Source organism: Mytilus californianus, unplaced genomic scaffold, assembly GCF_021869535.1.
Source record: "Mytilus californianus isolate M0D057914Y unplaced genomic scaffold, xbMytCali1.0.p SCAF_6, whole genome shotgun sequence".
In the NCBI taxonomy this organism is placed as follows: domain Eukaryota; kingdom Metazoa; phylum Mollusca; class Bivalvia; order Mytilida; family Mytilidae; genus Mytilus; species Mytilus californianus.
In genome coordinates this window covers 92,203,037-92,223,196 of record NW_026262712.1, presented here as the reverse complement: position 1 = coordinate 92,223,196, position 20,160 = coordinate 92,203,037, and the positions used below count along the sequence as shown (strand labels likewise).

The 20,160-nt window shown below is 32.6% G+C and overlaps 1 protein-coding gene across 1 annotated transcript; it reads left to right on the top strand.

Moving 5' to 3' along the window:
* Nucleotides 1-4,215: 4,215 nt before the first annotated feature.
* LOC127704521 (protein FAM234B-like) lies at nt 4,216-19,400 on the top strand. Its single transcript, XM_052208613.1, has 13 exons — nt 4,216-4,303; nt 8,883-9,281; nt 10,071-10,205; nt 10,785-10,976; nt 11,320-11,462; nt 12,194-12,368; nt 13,347-13,491; nt 13,738-13,902; nt 15,400-15,493; nt 16,393-16,587; nt 16,971-17,217; nt 17,687-17,842; nt 19,013-19,400. Exons 1-13 carry the CDS (start codon nt 4,297-4,299, stop codon nt 19,315-19,317), a joined length of 2,358 nt encoding a protein of 785 aa, XP_052064573.1. The 5' UTR covers nt 4,216-4,296; the 3' UTR covers nt 19,318-19,400.
* The last annotated feature ends 760 nt before the right edge of the window (nt 19,401-20,160 follow it).

The window sequence follows — 20,160 nt, the reverse complement described above, 5'->3', positions numbered from 1 at the left end:
GCCAAAGTAATTTTACTCTTATTTTGATTGTTTGACACTTTGACTCAGTTTGCAACAATATTTAGAGTGGTCGAGGCCTGTGCCCACATCGAAAATTTAACTTTTGCTAACAAGCAAATCCTGATTCAACGCCGCCATTTCCGAGGTATGATAGATTCTGTGACGAAATAACTGTACCAAGAAATTGTACAATGGCTATAAATAGAATAAATTCTATAATTTATTATTTATAACAAAATATTATTTATCCATTTATAACAAACAAAAAAGAAGAAAATGGAATAACAAGTCTTTGTTTTAGCAAAGCTTCGTTAACCGCCGATCTGGCGAGGTTTTTAAACACGGATAGATACGTCCTCATAACTGTTTTTATTAGAAAACAAGACAAATTGGTGGAAATAAAAATTATGAATTTGCAAATTATTTTAAAGTTCATTTCCACGTTATTTTGTAATAATTACTGTAGCCCAGTCTGTGCTATGCAAACAAAAAAATATGACAGTTTTAAATTTGAGCCGTAGTTTTTATTCGTAAAATTCTACATCCAGCAGATCGATATGGGTGTCAACATAAAAAATTAATACAAATTTCCTTTTAGATACACGTATTTTGTTTTTTAAAGACGAAATCGTCGAAATGTAACCTCAGCGGAATGTAATCTCATGTTGACGCTTTGAAGAAGTGCTTTCTTTCACGTCCGTATTTTCTATCATGTATGGCATGCCATGGGAAAATTTTTTTAAATAATTACTACGGATGGTGTAAATAAATTACAGAACTATGAACAATAACATACATAGAAAATAGTTGGACATAAGAAGAAACCACGTGAGAATTTTTATATCATATTGCACAGTGGTTAAATAAGCTTTTCAATATTTCTTTATAATTAAAATAAAAATACCACACCATGAGAGGGCATGGTGTATACTGTCCGTGACATTCAACTAGAACAAATATTTGTTTTCAATGAAAACTGAAATAAAGATGAAACAAAACTATTCGACACAATCATATAGCACTTCAAATCATATAGCACTTCAAATAAATATCTGATATTCACGCGGGATAGCATATGCATAATTGGTCAGAATGCATACAAGGAGCAATTGTTTATTTGGTCCCTTTTTGGTGGTCCCTTTTTAAATTATGACTATGTTACAAGCGACCAACAAAAATGGCTGCTTACTATGAATAAATTATCTATGAGATATCTTTATATTTCTGATATTTTTCGTTTCTTGTGGTGGCCCGAGGTTCGTGTTCAATCTGTAGTTACCTGTTTTTATATATTTTTATTGCTGTTTTTTTTTTCGCCTCTAAATGTTCATGGTGTTGTATGATTTTATTGGTCTTATGATTATTTATTGCCCCCCCCCCCCCCCCATCCTTTTGGATAATTTTCTCTTATGTTCAATGACTCCACATGCAATTTCTTGTTTTACTGTTTGAAATAGATTCTTTAAATTGCTCTCCGTCATAAATATGCATGAAGTATTTGCCACTGAACGTTCGTCAAACAACTATCAATCATATCTCCTCTAAAGTTACAGTACAATAATGGCTTTAAACATAATTAAATAAATGATTAAAGATTGTAAAACCTTTTGAGAAGATATTTACGCGTCTATTATTTCAATTTTTTGGAAAAAAAAAAATAATGATTGACTATCAAAGAAACACACCATTTTACTACATGAGTTGTTTGTCTCGTGATCATGGATGACTGTTTAACGTCCAGCGGCAAGTTAGAGGCATATTTCGGAAAAGAACATGTTAATTTGCGCACATTGCCTCTAGACTCTAGTATCTAGGGTATACAAGACATAATCTGGATATCACACATGGAGTCCAGAATTGAGGAGCTTCTCTTGAAGATGCAGCATTTATCCCACATGACATGGACGAAAGTGACAGTGAGCAGAGTGTAGTTGAAGAATAAAAATATTAATTTTATCATTGTTAGGTAGCTGTAACATTGACGTTTATCTCAGTATTCCTCTTGCTCATGTTTTGGAAACCTATTTGTTTATATCGTACTTTTTGCAACTAAGCAAACTTTTTGAAAACTCTTAAAACATTTTTACGGGTTAATATAACATATCAATGAGAAATAGTTCACATTTCATTTCACTGGAAAGAAAACAAACATTGTGGAGAGTTGTCTCATTGGCAATCATACCACATCTCCTTTTTATATAAAGACGAAAATTATTGATCTTGTATATTAATTATAGTTATAGATAATACATTACTTGAATGGACGCAGCTTACATAGTGACTACACTTATATCGTTACAATCAACGCCAAATAATAAACTGATATTCATAGATTTCTATTAGTTTTAAAATGAATCCATGCGCATCATTCGGTATCTGGTTAAAGTGGTCTTCTTTGCAATGATATCACATCTTCTTTTTTTCATACGGATTGAGGCATGAATCTGTTTAATTTGACCAAATGATAATAAAAATGATAACAAAGTACACTCGAACTTTTTTCGAGATAAGAATGATAGTTGTGTGTGGAATACCGGAACACTTTAACCACGAGCAAGACTAGTTAAGATTACAAGATAAAAGCTTATTAAGAATAATTTGACAATTGTGAAAACCTTAAAACAGAATTTCAGTTTAAAACTTAAAGGGGCATTAGCTGTCAAATTCATGTTCACCGATTTGACTCAAATTCTCATATTCGACTTATAACATACTAAAACGTATATCCAAATTAAAAAAACAATTTACGATGCATAGACTCGATTGTATGTATCAGCATTTCGTGTGTATTTTAGTCTAGACGCCATCTAATTAACCATCGAGGCGACCTTCTGAAGACTGCCGACGGTCATCTTACCCGATATAAACATAAACAAAGATATAAATAGATAGCAAACTCGTGCAATTGGATTTTTCTAGGTCTGTTTGATTATATATCATAGGTTAAATCAATATGTTAATTATCGTTTGTACCTGTATAAGAATTAGTTTTTGTAGATCGAATCAGTCAACCAAATGGTTTACCCTTGTTTCACTTCCAATGTTGACATTCTTTTTCTTTTAATACCTGAACACGCCTAGTTCATGCGAAACCCATCTCTAGCTAATGGGTTCAATTGAACTTCACATGAATACGGATTTAATGAGGTCGAATTATGAACAACACTAGTTAGTGATCCTCCTGCAGTAATTTCGTCAATTTCTGAGACAGGGCCGTTTTTAACCCTTCATGGCCCTACTCCTTTCTGTCCCTATCAAATTTACCCTCATTTCCCAGTGGCAGTCGATATTTCCCTGACCTTATCCCAGACGGCCTGAATTAGAAGACCTACCTATTGTATTCATTGTTAATTTGTTCTCGTCCTGAACATGCATGAAATATTTCCCACTGGACGTTAAGCAACCAACAATCAATCAATCAAAATTTAATAAACTGTAGGTTCGTGTTGGTCAGTCTGTAGTTTGCTATGTTGTGTTTTGTTTACTGTTGTTTTTCGTATTTTGCCATGGCATTGTCACTGTGTTTGATGAGTGTGAATATCTCTTTGGTATCTTTCGCCTCTCTTTTGTAAGCAATCAAAAGAACACATTACTATACAACACTTCTGACACATAAAACAAACAGGAAAAGGCAACATCATACCAAAGCAATCGACGTAAACAAACACACAACGAAAATACTTTAAAAATAAGACAGAATAACACGATACCAGAAACTGGTTAAGATAATAATACATATTCAGTTACTGGACAGGATATCCTTTTGCCAAACTTCGCTCATGTAGAGAGGCATCTTATGGCAAATGGTGAAATCCTTATGGGAATGTGCAATTAACGTAAAAACAATAAAATAGCTGGATAAACCTGAATACCTGAGAACCACCTGATTCATTTCATTTTAAAGCTGTAAATTTAATTAGCTGCATTAATATATATAACTAAATACAATGATTTTTTTATATTACATAAGCTGATGGTACTACAAAATGTCAATAAACAATAATTTCTGATAATGAAACAAACAATTGAAAATAATGTCCGAAAACATTATTGAACAAAGAATTTTGACAAAGAAAATTTGAACTTCTGATTAATATTTGTCATTAAATTGGAGACAGTCTTCAGATAAGTCGAAGGTTAACTATGTAAGCCGCTTATGTGATATGTCCATCTTTCCAATCTTATCTTGACGAAATTTACTTACTTGAACTCTACTTTATTTTGGACATTTATCGGCGATACGAATAAATGTACTATTATTGGAGTGTCTTCTGGATATACATTTGATACCAAACAATGCCAGGTAAGATTATATTATTCAGCTACACTTCATATTTTATCAAATTACAAAGTACCTTGATAGCTTTTTTTTTCTTTTGTTTTTGTTTGGTCAATGCAGAATTATAATTGATACAATATATCCTCACTGCATCATTCGTTCAGTTGTATTGCGCTTGAATGAACTTCGTCGCTATTTGATGTCGTCATTACGCAATTATTTCTAATTTAGTAATAGTAAAAGTTCAATGATAAGTTAATATTGATATTAAAAGACCTCCGAACAAAAAAGGATGTTCAGATCCCCGAGCCCGAAGGGCGAAGTGATTTGAAGAGCCCTTTTTGTGAGGAGGTCTTTTAGTGTCAATATTAACTTAATCATTGAACTTTTACTGACTTACAAACCGTCAAAAACATAAGAAAAGTACACAAAAAGCACTTGCAGAAACCTAATTCCCCTGAATTGCACGAGTCTAAAGATGTTCAGTTAAACAGTACTCAGACTGGTATGTACAATTAACAGTTACCAAATTGCAATGGAACCGAACCGATTAAATGGCAGTACATCATTTAATTATTTATTTATTATAAATTTGTTAGCATTAGAATAACATCAAATGATAGTTTCTCAAACTTAGGGGGTAAATTCTTATTTTTGAATCCAACTTTTTCTTATTTAGTAAATAAGGCAATCAAAACCCTATACAGACCTCATTTATAACTGACCAATGAATATTCTGCACAAAAACGTCTTGTTATATATATTTGATGATTTTAATCTGTCAGTAATCATGAAATAGATTCGTAAAGACCAGATCTTAGAAAACAGTAAGTAAATTCTTCCGACAATTAACTTTTTAAACTGCTTGTTTCAGAACTTCTAATCGAACAGACCTAGATGTACATGTATAAGGCCTTTACAATATTCACCCGGTAAATGTTCATTTTGTTTTTGATTCTGTAATTTTTAACACTACGTTACATGCGAATGTAATATAATTAATGTTGTCTGTTCAGTCCAATTAATTAATAGATCTTGCTTTTTTTTGTTTTTTTTTAAAATTAAAACTATGCATGCAAACTTCAATGAATAAAATCGTATTAAAAAACCTAGTTGTAACATATATAGCATCAACTATGTTTCACTGGTCAGATCAAAACGTGTTGAGTTGAGATATTTTCGCAAGTTCAATGTATTATATGAAAACAAACTCTTTTATTCTAGTCATCCGTTATTTCCTTTTCTTGTCTAAATGAAGCAAAAACACCTGAAAAAACTTCTACCTTTCTTAGTTTTATCCTTGCCTGACAAAAAATCATATGTTATAAATCGTATTAAAACATTAGATAAGAAGCATAGTAAAAAGTATTTAAAACTTTTTTATAAGCAGTCAGTAAATGTAATAAATTGAAGAAAAAAAATAAAAACAAAAAAAAACTTAAAAATTTAAATGGAAATTGTACGTTATAGTTTATAGCATTTTACAAGATCTTGTCTTTGTGTGCTAAGTACATGGAACATTTTATGAAGTTGATTGATTTTTGTTTGCTTTACGTCCAGTGGCAAATATTTCATGTATGTTCATCACTATAACAAATAGATTTAAATACAATGGGTAGGTCGTGCAATAGGAGGTCAACAGTGAGGTTGGACGTGAAACTTTAAAATGCCACTGGAAAATGAGGGTATATTGAATAAGGACAAAAAATTAGACTTGCAACAGCTGGCCACATTCGGACCACTCATTGACAAATAATTGGTGCAAGAGTTTTTAATTTACCGAGAGCGTCGATCCATGAACTCTTCTCTGAAGTCGATCATCGATGTTTACGTGTAGTTTGAAATATCATTTCACGCATCCAATTTAGGTTAGATACTTTTAGCTCGCTTTAGTAACTGTGAGAATTCTGTGAAACTGTTTTGTTTATTGTACTTGGTTTTTTTTTTTGGTATGGTATTCTGTACTACCGTTCTCCTGGTTGGGCTCGTGTAAGGGTGTTGGCCTTGAGAGCGGGAGGTCGTTTGTTCGAATCCCGACCGGGCCAAACAAAGACGTTAAAATTGGTATTTGCTATTTCAACGCTAAACACCGGGCATCATAGAGTAAAAGCACGGACTGGTCGGCTCAGAGTCGGAAATGTGTCCGGGTCGGGTGACTTTTCTTACTGCGAACTAATATCTTGTAAAATTACACGTTAAAAAAAACGACTAAGCGTGTCAGTCTAGTAAAAAGCGGGGTTAATACTCATATCATATTTACATGTTATCGTCCTGAATATTCATTTTATTTGTCGCTGGTCGTCATCCATTATCATCATTAATTTACCGTTATGTTATACAGTGAAGTGTTTTTCTTCTACTGGTTTATAGTACAACTTCTTAAATTTTCACCGATCAAAATTAAAATTGGGCAGGTGAAATTTTTCAACCAAACACTTATTGTGATTGTTGGGATACCTTTGACGGTAAATAATATCAAATCAAATGTGCCTTTTGGGATATATAATATTAGACGGTAAATATTTTTGAATTAACTCCGTATAACTATTATTTGGTCATGGGGCGGTTTTGAGCTTTTTATTCTGTGAACGCATCTTTCTATAAAAACTGAATGTTGAAACTTAATATTTGATTTGTCTGTGTCTTTGGGTTGCTGTCGCATTAATGTATACCTTTATATCCTTCTATTCAAAACAAAATGATTTACTTGGGTATAGAGATATTGATATGTCTGGACCTCTCCCGTCCCACAGTATACTTTTGCCTTGGGTCCGTTCGTTTGGCTTATCGGATATATAAATGCGCAGCTTTGTCTGATCGAAATAGGAATGTATTTCCGATGACTGGTGTAGTGGGAATTTCACGCTATCTATACGTTAAAAACATTAGAGGGAAATACGATCTAGTAAACAACAAGAAAAATCGGCTAAATCTTTTCAAATAAGTCGCATGGCTGATTTTAACACATTTTGTTGCCACTTTTGCCAGGACAATTGTAGATGAAAAAAAATCAACAAAACTGATTAGCAAGACAATATCTAAAAAAAAATAAATGAAACGCTCACAATAAGCTGAATCCTTATATGAATTAATGTCACTTTTTTTTTATCCTTTTTTGCTTTTATGTCAACTATTATACCAGTTGAGATATAAATAAACTTTAAACAACAAATGTTGTCACCTAGACGAGACAGTCGCCATTGTACGCTTCAATATAAGAGTTATTGCCACTCAATGAAGATTGTTTTTCTGTTCTAATCCCCTCTCCTATTAGTTTTGCTGGAAAGGATACAATGTAACCCCTGATGTGTACTACGACAACGTTTTTTAATGTTAAAAAAAAAATTAAATGCAAAGAGAAAAATGATGGAAGAAATGCTAAGATTTACGCTTAAAAATGCAAATGTAAATAAAATTGAATATATAAAATTAGGAAAACTGTTAGAGACAATTATCAACTGAACACAAATGATTATACATCACTAAATGAAGTTGATAAATTAATTGTTCCATTAATGTCCAGTGGTAAATATGTCATGCATAATGCATATTCACGACGAGTGGATCAACCTGAAGCAAATGATTACAATATTAGAGTGGCACTTTTTACAATAAGGCAGAGCGTTCGATTGAGGTAAAACGTATGCCGTAATAGAATACAACTGAACCATGGTCGAAGTCGTAAGTTAAGCTTTTAGCCCTCCTTCCTTTTTTTTCTTCCACGGTAGACGAATGTCAAAAACAAAACGTCATGAATTTACAATCAATAACGGCCACTATAAGTAAATGAGATATACATGCTTGAACTTTTTTTGTAAATAAATTCCTATTGCAACGCCGTTTGATTATTGATCGGAGATATTAAAGCAACCAAAAGGACGTTGAATCAAAAAAATTCTAAAATTGTAAATTATGGTTTTTTACTGGGTGTTTTCCCAATCCTATTTCGGACCCCCTGATTTTAAGAGGGCGTATCTAATTAGTCATGCCCGATTAACATTTAGTAAATGGAACCTCAACTTAAAGACCTACACCGGGTAAATAAGTTCGAGGTACAATAAGTAGACAATAGAAATCATTTGTGAAATGAGATCGTCCCAGGTCTCTTAGATAATTATTTTGCGTTGAATAACAATGAAAACTGCACGAGCAGGTTTGTAACAAGAGATAATGACTTAACTTCATGTGACTATAAAACCAAACATATAGTCACGTTATTCCAAGGCATAATAAAAACGTGCATCATACGAATAAAAAATTGGATTTTTTATTATATTATTTCAGTTGAGTTCATACTACTGCACGTGAACTGTCAATCTACAGTGGAATTTTAATTATAGCGTTTCGGCATTTGTTGTTTTTATTTATTATACATTATTGAGATATAAAATCAAAATTACAATTTAGTGGAAAAAAATATTTAAAAACATACCAAACTCCAAGGTTAATTCCAAAAGGGGAAGACCATAAAAATTGACTTTATCAAACGTAAGACTTTATCAACGGAAAATCAGACAACGGAACGAATGGAAAACAACTGAATTACTTTCAAAACTGTCTCATAAAATTTAGTTTTCATGCTAACGGCTTGACATTACTTTAGGGGGACGGAAACATGGAAGTTCAGATTACAATCATCTCCTCCCTATGGGAAGTGAAAGCGAAGATGATGATTTTGGAGACGAACAGAGAACAGAAACAGACAAAACAGGGCCAAAAATTGAAGATGCAGAGATAGGACTTATACACACCAAATTAAAAAATGGACACGGACATGGATATAATTTTCGACAGTCAACACGAAAACAAGATCCCATGTGTACACCTACAAGAGGTGCAGTCATGCTAGCTCTGTCACTTTTGTTCTTTGGAGTTGGATATATGGCTGGATTCTTTACTCCATATTCGTTCAAACAAAAATATATACCAAAGCAACTACTGCCTAAGCTGCCTTCAATTGTAAAAGAGTCTAGACCCTGGCATTTAAAGCTGTCAGATTGGGGTAAGATACAAACAAGATGAATAACCCGTATACATACATGGTCACATTAAGAAAATAAAGATAACCGTTTACATAGATCAAGCAATTTTCTTGTTGTTGGTATTCTATATGCAAGCCTTTTATACATTTTCTGATATTATCATGAATACTCTGATAAAGAAGAACATGACAGATTGATTAAAACGTGAAATGAAAATTTAAAGTACAACCACTTGTTCTATGAATATGAAGATGTCTTGAAAAATTCTTGAACAAACTAATACCTCGAACAAGATTGATGCATGTTATGTTGACGATAGTGTTAAGTACATTTCTTAAACATAGTGATTTTTTCATACAAATGTTGGTTCCTATAAGAATGAAAGACCAGCAACGGAATTATTTTGAAGAGAATGCTTCTTATATCCCATTGGCATCGTCTTTGTTTTGTGCTAGCTTTCATTGACTTAAAGAACAGCGACAAATTGTTTGTTTTTTCTTTTTGTTTTTTATTAGTGTGTTCCAGTGCCAACTGAATATTCACCGATATCACCTATTTAGGACAATTGATGTTCTAGTTCAATACAAGTATAGGAAAACAAAGTTCTTCAAAACTTATATACCGACCAATTCATTCTGTAGTTTCTAATTTTAAATTTTAAATTTCAAATGATCAGTGATTTTATTTCTTTGATACAAATCCAGTGAAAAACAGAGTAAAATTTGAATAGATCTACATTACATTAAAGTAAGAAATTACAAATATAGTTATGATTTTGAAATAAAATAGATAATTTATTTATTCTCCAGGTTCAGAATCCTGCATCCGATTAGTTGATGTAGATGGTGATGGATTACTTGATGTCCTCACTGGTCTGGCTATTGGTAAAGATATAACTGAAATGGTTCTGGAATCTACAATGGATCAATTTTGTTCCAAACATGGTAAGACCTTTTAATCTTATTGTTAATATTTATTACTTATGTATCACTAAGTCTAGTCTAATTCAGGGTACTGAAATAATATTGGAATCTACAATGAAACAGTTTGGTCACAAACATGACAAGATCTTCTTTGCTAACAAGGAATATTTTCGAGTAAAAAATCCTGGTACATGGGCCTTGTAAGATATCATATTTAAAACCCGTTTCAGCGTGTCAGTTCAAAGTATTTTCGTACCATATGTATGTGGTATTGTCCTGCATGCAATATTTACTAGTGGACTTTAAGCAGCCACTTATCAATTAACCACAATTGTATATGCCTATGTTTTACTGTTTACTTGCATTTATTCATGTTTATTTTACTATTGCGTCTATCTTTTTGTACTATTTCAAGATATCGTGTACAGTCATTGCAAAGACCTCACCCTATCTGGGTCCTCCACTGATAGTATACATTTCAACGTATGAAGGTTTGCACAAAATACAGAATGTATGTTATTCCTGGTTAATAAGTCCTTGTGACTATAATATGACACTTACATTTGGAATATTTATCATTCTATTTTACATGCATTTTAGGAATGCAAACACCATGTGCAGGGGCTGTGATTGCGTTACGAGGTTATGATGGAAAATTACTGTGGCAGACAAAAACATATTCAGAGATTTTTGCAATGAACTGTCATGGCGTTGATGTCAATCAGGATGGATTAGATGACTGTATTGTTTCTGGACGACTGAAAGATCTTAGAGCAATTGACCCTAAAACAGGTATGAAACACTTTTTGAAAACACAGCTCACCTGATTTATGATATTAACGAAAACAGACAGAAATAAGTCTTCTTTTGCAACAACATAAAAGAGAACAGGGGAATTTTGGATCCTCAATGCTCTTTAACTTCGTACTTTATTTTGCCTTTTTAAATTTTTTTGATGCGTCTGGCGTACAAATGTTTAATCCAGGTAACTATGGTGAGTTTATCGGTAGTTTATACGCCAACACGTAGGAATGAGGAAACCTAGAGCTATCCATAAGTACCCACTCAATATTGCAGGTGCTCATTCGTTCTGCGTCTTGATATTCAACAATTATGGTTTTATATTTTGTTGCAGGTAAAACTCTATGGGTGTCTAACCCTGACAATCTGAGATTAGGTTGGAATATATATACAACAACCCCCATACCTGATATGAACTTTGATGGTATCAATGAAATTGTAATATCACACGGAGGAGATCCAATTATACCTGCTGAGGTAAGATAATCAGGACAGTTCGTACCAATGTTCATAGATAGGAGATGACACGTAGGGCAATATTTTAGGATGCAACTCTTCGTATCACTTCTAAATACTTATTACATTTAAAAAAAATGATTATTTTCATTTTGTACTTTTGTACTGCTTCACGAGGTCCGTTGTTATTTTTCATTCTCATCATGTGAAACCTCGTTTTGTATTGTTATTTGGTTGAGTTACTTTCCCTCATTGTCACATTTCGAAAAAAAATCTTTTGTATTTCTTTGTGTATTCTTTGTTTCAAGTTCCGTTCTAATGTCGGATTTTTGCTTAAAATATCTTTTACCAATTTGATATGTGATCGTCATTCGTATATGAGCAGACTTTAAGTTTCAATAACCAAAAATCCCATAAGCAGCACAAAAGGCCTTGGTAGTACTATGAAACCTTTCCCTTTTCATTTATCCACTTCCATTCCTTACCTACAATCTATTTTGCTGTTTCTCTCAAATGAAAAAAAAAATTCAACAGCATATTTTATGTTGACTGGAAAGAAATATTGTGGACTTGCTGAGTTTATATTTTGCTTAATAAGACGAGATAGCGCTTTATTGAAACTTTATCATATCTGACCAATTTTCTCCTATAATATATCAATTTATTTGTATTCTTTTTCGGATTTTGATGAATTTAAATTAATTAATGTGTAGTCCATAAGTCCTGTTATTCACAATAAAAAATTTTTATAGACCCATAAACGCCATTCTGGACGATTGATTATGATAAACGGAGCAACAGGACAAATAATGGGTCGTTATTTAGACATGCCAGAGGATAAGGAAATGTATATATCACCAGTTGTACACCAGCGCAGGGATGGTTCAATGTACATATTGTATGGCAGTGGAGGGGAAACAGTTGGAGGTATGAATGAATGGAAATACAATTATTTTCAAATATGCACCAGTAGTGTTCGTGCACTTTAAAACTTTTACACAAAAAAAGATTTAAAGTTAACAATCCTTTTCTCCCCTTCTCCAGCGTTTGACATAATACTATAACCTTTTTTTGTCAAATGAACAGCTTGCATACTCAAACTGTTACAGTATTAGTTTGTCTCAAAAACAAATGGATAACTGGCAATTTAGATAAGAGACAACAGTAGTTTACCTGCAATTAACACTTGTTAATCTATTTTGAATATACAAACCAGGAGAAAACGTCCGAGGTAATCGCATAAACTCCAAAATGGAGAAAGAATGGATGCGTCGACTGCTTTTGATGCATCACCCGCCATGCGAATCTAAACTCAGTCAAACATGTCATGATAGGGATTAGGACATAATCGGTCATTTTTATTTATGCATATCATACGACTATTCTGATGTCTCAAGATAAAAAATCGAAAAAAACATATATTTCTTGTGAGTTGAACTGTACATAATATAATCGATGAACCAATTCGTGATGGTGCAGTCTTACTCATAATAAAAATTGTGGAGTTTTTTGCGTTAATAGAACAACTTCTCATAAAGTCCGTATAATGTGAACATGCATGCGCGTAACGTATCAATCGATATACGTAAACACCATATACGATTAGATAGAGGATATGGTACTACTAAGAAGAGGAAAGTTAGCAAAAGCAAAATCGAAATCATTAATTTTGTCATAGATCCTAGTTTGAAGTCGGCCATCACTCTCCAAAAGATATTGAACAGTTTTTTTTTCTTTATTTTATCATATTCTATTAATAATACATTATGTCGTACATTTAACGTTTAAATATTTGATAATACTTTTCTAGGCTAATGTGTGAAAAAGGTTCCCTACTCCTTTTAGCTTTAGTAATGCCTTAGATATTTACTGTATTATTCAGTAACAAAGTATTTTTATATTTAGGTTTATTCCTTGCTATATCTGTGCCAGACTTCTACAGATATGTAAACAATCTAGACCATAGTCACAAAGCACCAACCGTGGGAGGAAAGTATAAACAGTGGGGATATAGGAAACCTAATTTTAAAGGCGAAATCGAACTGTACAGGTAAATAATACGAACAAAAAATAGGTAGAGACTGTACATGTTAATTAAATGAACAAATAATATGTAGAACTGTACAGATAAATTATTCGTACTAACTGTTCGTCTTTTGATCATTTTTCATTTTTTACCATGCATGGCATTGTCAGTTTGTTTTAAACTTATGAGTTTGAATATCCCTTTGATATCTGTCACCTCTCTTTTGGTGATCATTAAGGTTAAATAAAAAAAATTCTATATATATTTCAGATCAGAAGAAAATGGTGTCATGGTTCCACCAGTTCTTGTAGATATAAATAAAGATGGAGTGAAGGATATTCTTATGTCGGCATTTGACGGAACAATGATTCTTTTTGACGGAGAAACATTGGATGTTTTATGGAAGATTAAATTTGAGGGCAAAGAATCTTACAGGTTCATATTGTCTGACTAACATCCATAGGTTAACAAAGGGACATCGAAATTTATGATAAACCTATTTATCTATAATGGAAAATTCAGCCAAAACAGCTACCATCTTCACATGTATTTTCTATCTGCATTATTTAAGGGGGTTTTCATACCAAAACATTAACATAACATTTTTTGGTTTTATCAGTTTGTATATCTGAATATACTTGAAAACACCTTGGCAGAATCCAACAAAACCTGCACATACTGTTCTACAGGTCATGCACTTTGAACTAAGTGTTTTTTGTTTATTTGCTATACGAAAACTCCGATGTAGCTTTTCCTGTTATTTAATCCGGAGACGACAGGCGACAAAAGTACATCTTCCTTGGAAAACTCATGCGTTTAAATTCCATATAGAAAAAAAGTGATAAAAATCTAAAATATTACCTGTACGATGAAATCCGTTTGACTTATGAGAGGTTAATTAAGAGGTTTAACAGCACTTTACCGATGCTCAAACTCGTATATCTTTGCTTTAAGAACATACAATCCAATAGAGAAAAATCAAGAGAATCGTATGAACTCAATTCGGTGCAAGACATATCAGTTGATCATCATCGACGGTATTCCTAACTAACTGTGCATTCCTGTTGGAACCAATTGTGCTCCTCCCTTCTTTTCTATGAGAGAAACTTCATATATGAGCTTCTACAGAAGACTGAAAACAAGCTAGCATTATCTTTCAACTTCATTTTCGGCTTGAAAGATTATATCCTCTCACTAAATAATTCATATTTGGTGACTATTTGGATCGCATCTTTCCCATTTAGCTTGAAATAAAAGCTACAGTTAAGTCTGCTTCATATATTGACGTTACCTAGTAATTGACAATAAGGAATGGTTGAGAACTAACATTCACGTCAAAAGAGAAAATCTAGATTTTTTAATTGTGAACTTTCCATATCTATATTTCTGTAAAGCAACATTCCAGCAACGCCTGCAAAAGGAATATCTATCTAATTATTAAAACGACATGCTAGTGCATTTCCTTGATAGACGATTGCTGCTTACTAGGAAGCTATTGAACCACGAAAGTTTAATAGAATACACCATAATTTGGTTGATTTGTTATTATATATAAGTGTCTCAGATGACCACGGAACTATTAAACTTGTAACCCCAATCTCGTCTTTCATCCTCGATTGTGATATAACTGTATGCGATTTATAACCGAATGTTTACTTGCCATGATCAACATGATGGTTGACTCACCAGTGAAGCCTTAACTAGTGACCATTTCGCAGCACCTACGTTCACTCCCAACTTTTGGTGAGATTAGTGTTGCTCAATTTCATTTTCTATGTAGTGTTGACTCTTGTTTGTCCTTTCATCGGTTTTCTTTTGACCATGGCGTTGTATGTATTCTTTGAATTATTGTTTTTGATTGCTCCACGAGTTTTTTTCTCCTCCTTTTAACTATATGTGGTCATAGATTATATCGTATTTCATTCATTTTAGTTCCCCTGCTCCGGGATATTTTAACGATGATGATACACTAGATTTTATGTTACACTGGAGTGGAGGAGCCTGGCCTTACTACAATAGCACTGATGTAAGATTAATTCAGAAATCCAAGTTATCTATTATAGAATTTTATTTTCATTTCGTGCAGTTTTGATTGTTTACGCACTTATATTTCAATGTTTATACAAGGATGCCTATTCCTGTTGAGATCGGCTTAATATTTCTATTTAGTAGAAAGTTATTGAAATATGGGGTAAATATAGTCTCCTATAGGAGGTCAAATGCGTCCGATCGCTTATAAGCAGTGAAAACATACAGAAGTGGTCGATTTCTACAACAAAATGCTATGTTTATAGATAGTAGCATCAGAAAACATTGTAAAGAACTGTTTAATGTACAATAACTAGATACACAAATTTTTAGATCGTATTTTAGGTTAATTTCATCAATTCATCGGAAAATAGTTTATCGTAATCACAAAAAGTGTGATGCATCAATGCTATTTTGAATATAATGAAATATATATTGACAGCAAAATCATGCTCTACATTTTAGCCTACTTTTTTATATAATTCGTAACAATATAGTGTCAGAACACAATTTTCATTCTGTGTGAGTTAATTAAGTTCATGTCGTTTTATAGAACGAAATGTTCCCCTTTTCGCTCTCGAGTTTCAGCAAAGAGACATTTATTGGCGAAATACGATATGTTGTATTAAAATTTGGTGTGAGTAATGTTATGTTCACCATTTTGATTTTATAACATAATTTTCATAAACAACCTGTTTTGTATTTTTAGAAATTTCTTTAGTCCTTTTGCGATGATTATTAAGATTGCTGATTACGTGTTTAAAAATAAGCATCGTTTCATGCATATTTGTCGGTTTCCAAAACCTTATACAAAAAATATACTTAAACTTACAGTATCCTAAGAGAAACTGGATAAATATTGGTAAATTTGAAAACATTTTGTTACCATTTTAAAAGGTGATTGTCATTGATGGAAAGGATGGTGTCGTATTATGGAATACCACCAGTCACAGATATGATGTGTCATCAGATCTGGTGGCTAGAACTAGTAGTTATCACAGGGATGTATTTCTTTTCCGCATGCAAGGTCGTAAAGGTGATGGCGCATTAAATCAAGCAGCAATTCATGGAGCTACAGGAGCTCAAAGAGTTGTAAGTAAATAAATGCATATAGGGTTGAAGTTCCATGTAAACAAAACAATAAAAAATCATCAATTAAATATATATTGGTCAAATGCAAGAAATCAAAGTTCACCAGAACTAAAATGTTAAAACACCAGAACATATCGACCGAATTTGTTATTGTCACTCGCTAGACTAAGTACAAGGCCTTTTAAGGACAGTGGTGGATTACGATATTAAGTTCAGTATAACGGTGCACTTGTATGATTGTGGAGGTCCCATTTACTAGTATTTGATGCAAAAACATACTAAGATCAAATATCTATGAATACACATGTAATCGGGAACTGATATACTTGATACTGTTCTAGTCTTTTCTCGTAAATCGTTAATTGTTTATGCTGATGATTTAGATAAACAGACGTAGCTCAAATCCAAATGAACTGGAGGAAACAGTTGTGGATGATGATAATCTTGAAGCCCCAGGAGTTTTACTACCAGAAAGTCATTTCACTCGAAGACGCCGAGCAGTCCCAAAGGACTTCATCGAATGCGAATCTGATCAGACTTTGATGATAACTGAATTGTTTGCCATGGACAGGACAGTGATGAAGGCGCCGATTAAATTATGGGAGAAAGGATCAGAAAAACATTATTATAGTAAGATTGTTATTAATTCTTATGGGAAACATGATAATATTAAGATTGGTACTAATTATAAGGGGGGGGGCATTATTAAAGTATGTTTGTTATTAATTCTCAGAGGGGAATCGCTTTTCCGAATTTGAAGACGTTGTACTTGAATTTTTAATTTGGGAAACGAGGAACGAAAAAATAATAGAATTAATCTACTTTTCGTTTAGCATTTCAATTTTATGATTTTTATACCATCTAAATATTCAGACGTCAACAATACCAATTAAAAATATATTCAGCTGAAAAGTTTGTTTATCTTAATGACCACAATACTGACAGCAGATCGAGACCGCTAGAAATTAATGAGAGAAGCAATTTGAAAAGGATGCCTTGGGAAGACAAATGGGTGTTTCTGAGTGTTTGAAAGAAGAACCATCACGTGGTGTCAATACACTAAATATACTTAAAGATCTAAAGTAATGATTTCTTTCAGAATTAACAGACGAGGATCGTAAGTCAGTACAAAAAGTTGTAAAAACGTTTGGGGATAACCATACACTGACAGAGTTGGAAGTTCCATGGACAAGAGGAAAACGTCAGGCTCCTGGTGCAATGTGTATCATGGTACAACCAGATGAAAGGACAACGGGTATAGCATGATTTTATTCTTTAAATCATTATTGTGCTACTATTAGCTCCATTGCACCCAACGCAGTCAAGTCTGAACAAGAACTTTTAACGACGTTAAATAATGTCAGATTAAAAAAAAACTGTTTTCGATTATTAAAGTAAATATGAGGTCAATTTAGATTATCAGTTTATAAGAATAAAAGTAAAATTACTCAAAAGCATTAATACAGTAAGAAAGTTATTATGTTTACGTCAATGAAACAGCTATCTAATGAATATCATTAAGCATACAAATGTGCTCATTGGCTGATATTTCACGTTATGAAGACAAACTTGATAACATATGTATGATAGGACATCGACTTTTGGCAACACTTTTTTTATTCCCTTATGGTCATATAGCCCTTCAAGGATTTATACATCTCCAGCCTTCAAATGTTCGGTTTTGAGCGTTCCTGGGAAAGGAAAATCCAGGAAAGCGCTTTCAGACGCAGCTTTTGATAGGGTTATTTTAATTTTACACTTGAGATACATCAGTTTGAAACTTCTCCGCTATTATTTGTTTTTCGTACTGCTATAAGCCGCATAACCTAAGATAGACAGAACATCGATATTGGAAGTTAAGTCATTTCAATTCCGAAATAGATAAAAGTAGAAATTTATCATTACAATATTGGGCCATTTCTTGCTGCATAGATCAAATATTTTCCAATAGCTGTTAAATGCAAAAAAAAAAAAAAAAAAAAAAAATTGACAGGTCCAAGTAATTATGACCAGTATTATTTACGTGATCTCTTAAAGGTTATTTTCTTCGAGTTCTTTATAAAATACATTATGAAACAATTGTATAGACACAAATAAAGTGTTGCAGACCGTATGTTAAGATCTGTTTTTCCTTTTTTGTTAGGTTGCTGTGTCGTTGCCGTATACCACACATCTTCTTTTACTTGTATATATTAAAATTTAGAAAGTATCTGACTATACATTGTGTACTGTAATATCATTTTGATGCTGAAATGAAATTTATTTACAAAAATGTTTAAATGAACACATAATTATTTAAACAAATATGTTCTGTGAATTATATAACCTAAATGCAACTTAATATAGTTCTCTAGAACTATAGCTACGAAACACTTCACCGCCCTGTAACCCATTAGATTCCAAAATTCAACATTTATATTTCCAGGAGCTATCGGAGATGTGGACGGCGATGGAAAGTTAGATGTAATTGTGAATCTGATATCTGTTGGAATATTGCGTGACGATTATGCTCATTTTGTCAAAATGAAATTTGATGTAGACATTTATAAATTCAGCTTAGAGGATATCATAGGCAATGAAATGTACACACCACTTAATGTGACAATCCATGAGAGAATGAGGAATTCTTTCATTGAGAAGAAAATAAACAACCTCAAATTCCTGCCCCCAGAGAAACAAATTTGGGGTGGCTATATGGGTACCCTTGGTAATAGTGTATATGAACCATAAAGTGTGAATTGTTTTATCAGCCAAACAGTAAATATATTGTATGATTGTCTTGTGATTATAATTAAACAAATTGGGAGCAAAAATGATTTTTGTCACTGTGTTGGCATCATATTACTATTAAGTCTAATACGATATTCGATACAATCAAGTAAAGTTTTATAATCGGAATCTTCTTTTTTTATGCTGGCTAATATGTGATATATAAAAATATAAAATTGGAACCCCCCTTTTCAAAATGGCTGGATCCGTGCCTGGGACTGATTTAATAAAAAATAACTTTAATGGAATTTTTGTTTTAGACACTTGAATTTATCAGTGTTAACCTTTTTTAGAATCCCAAGGTATTGTATTGTAGGGATTATTGTATACGACCGGGAGTTTGATGTTTAAGGTCGAACATATATAATACGTGTACGAAAAGCCAATTATCCAAATATAACTGAACAAAACCAATGACTTTAATAGCTGCGGTTGGTATAGCTTATATATTATGTCCCAATTTAGACGAATCAAAAATCTTGACAAAAGTAATATAGTACATTTAATAGATGTAAGTCTCTTAAATAAGTATACAAGTATACAAATCAGATTACTTATACTGCTATTAAAACACACACAAAACCGGTCAAATAAAACAGAACATAATCATTCATTGACAATATTTGAGTCAGATTATTTGTATTTGTATATTGTTTCCCACAATCAGATCGGGTGCCGATTATTTTTTCACAGTAAGACACATACAATTTGACAACCATACTATCAGCTTGTTTTAATCCAAATTATCCACTTCTTTTCCAGGTTTATTCCCCCTTTTAGACATTAATATACTGATATATTGCT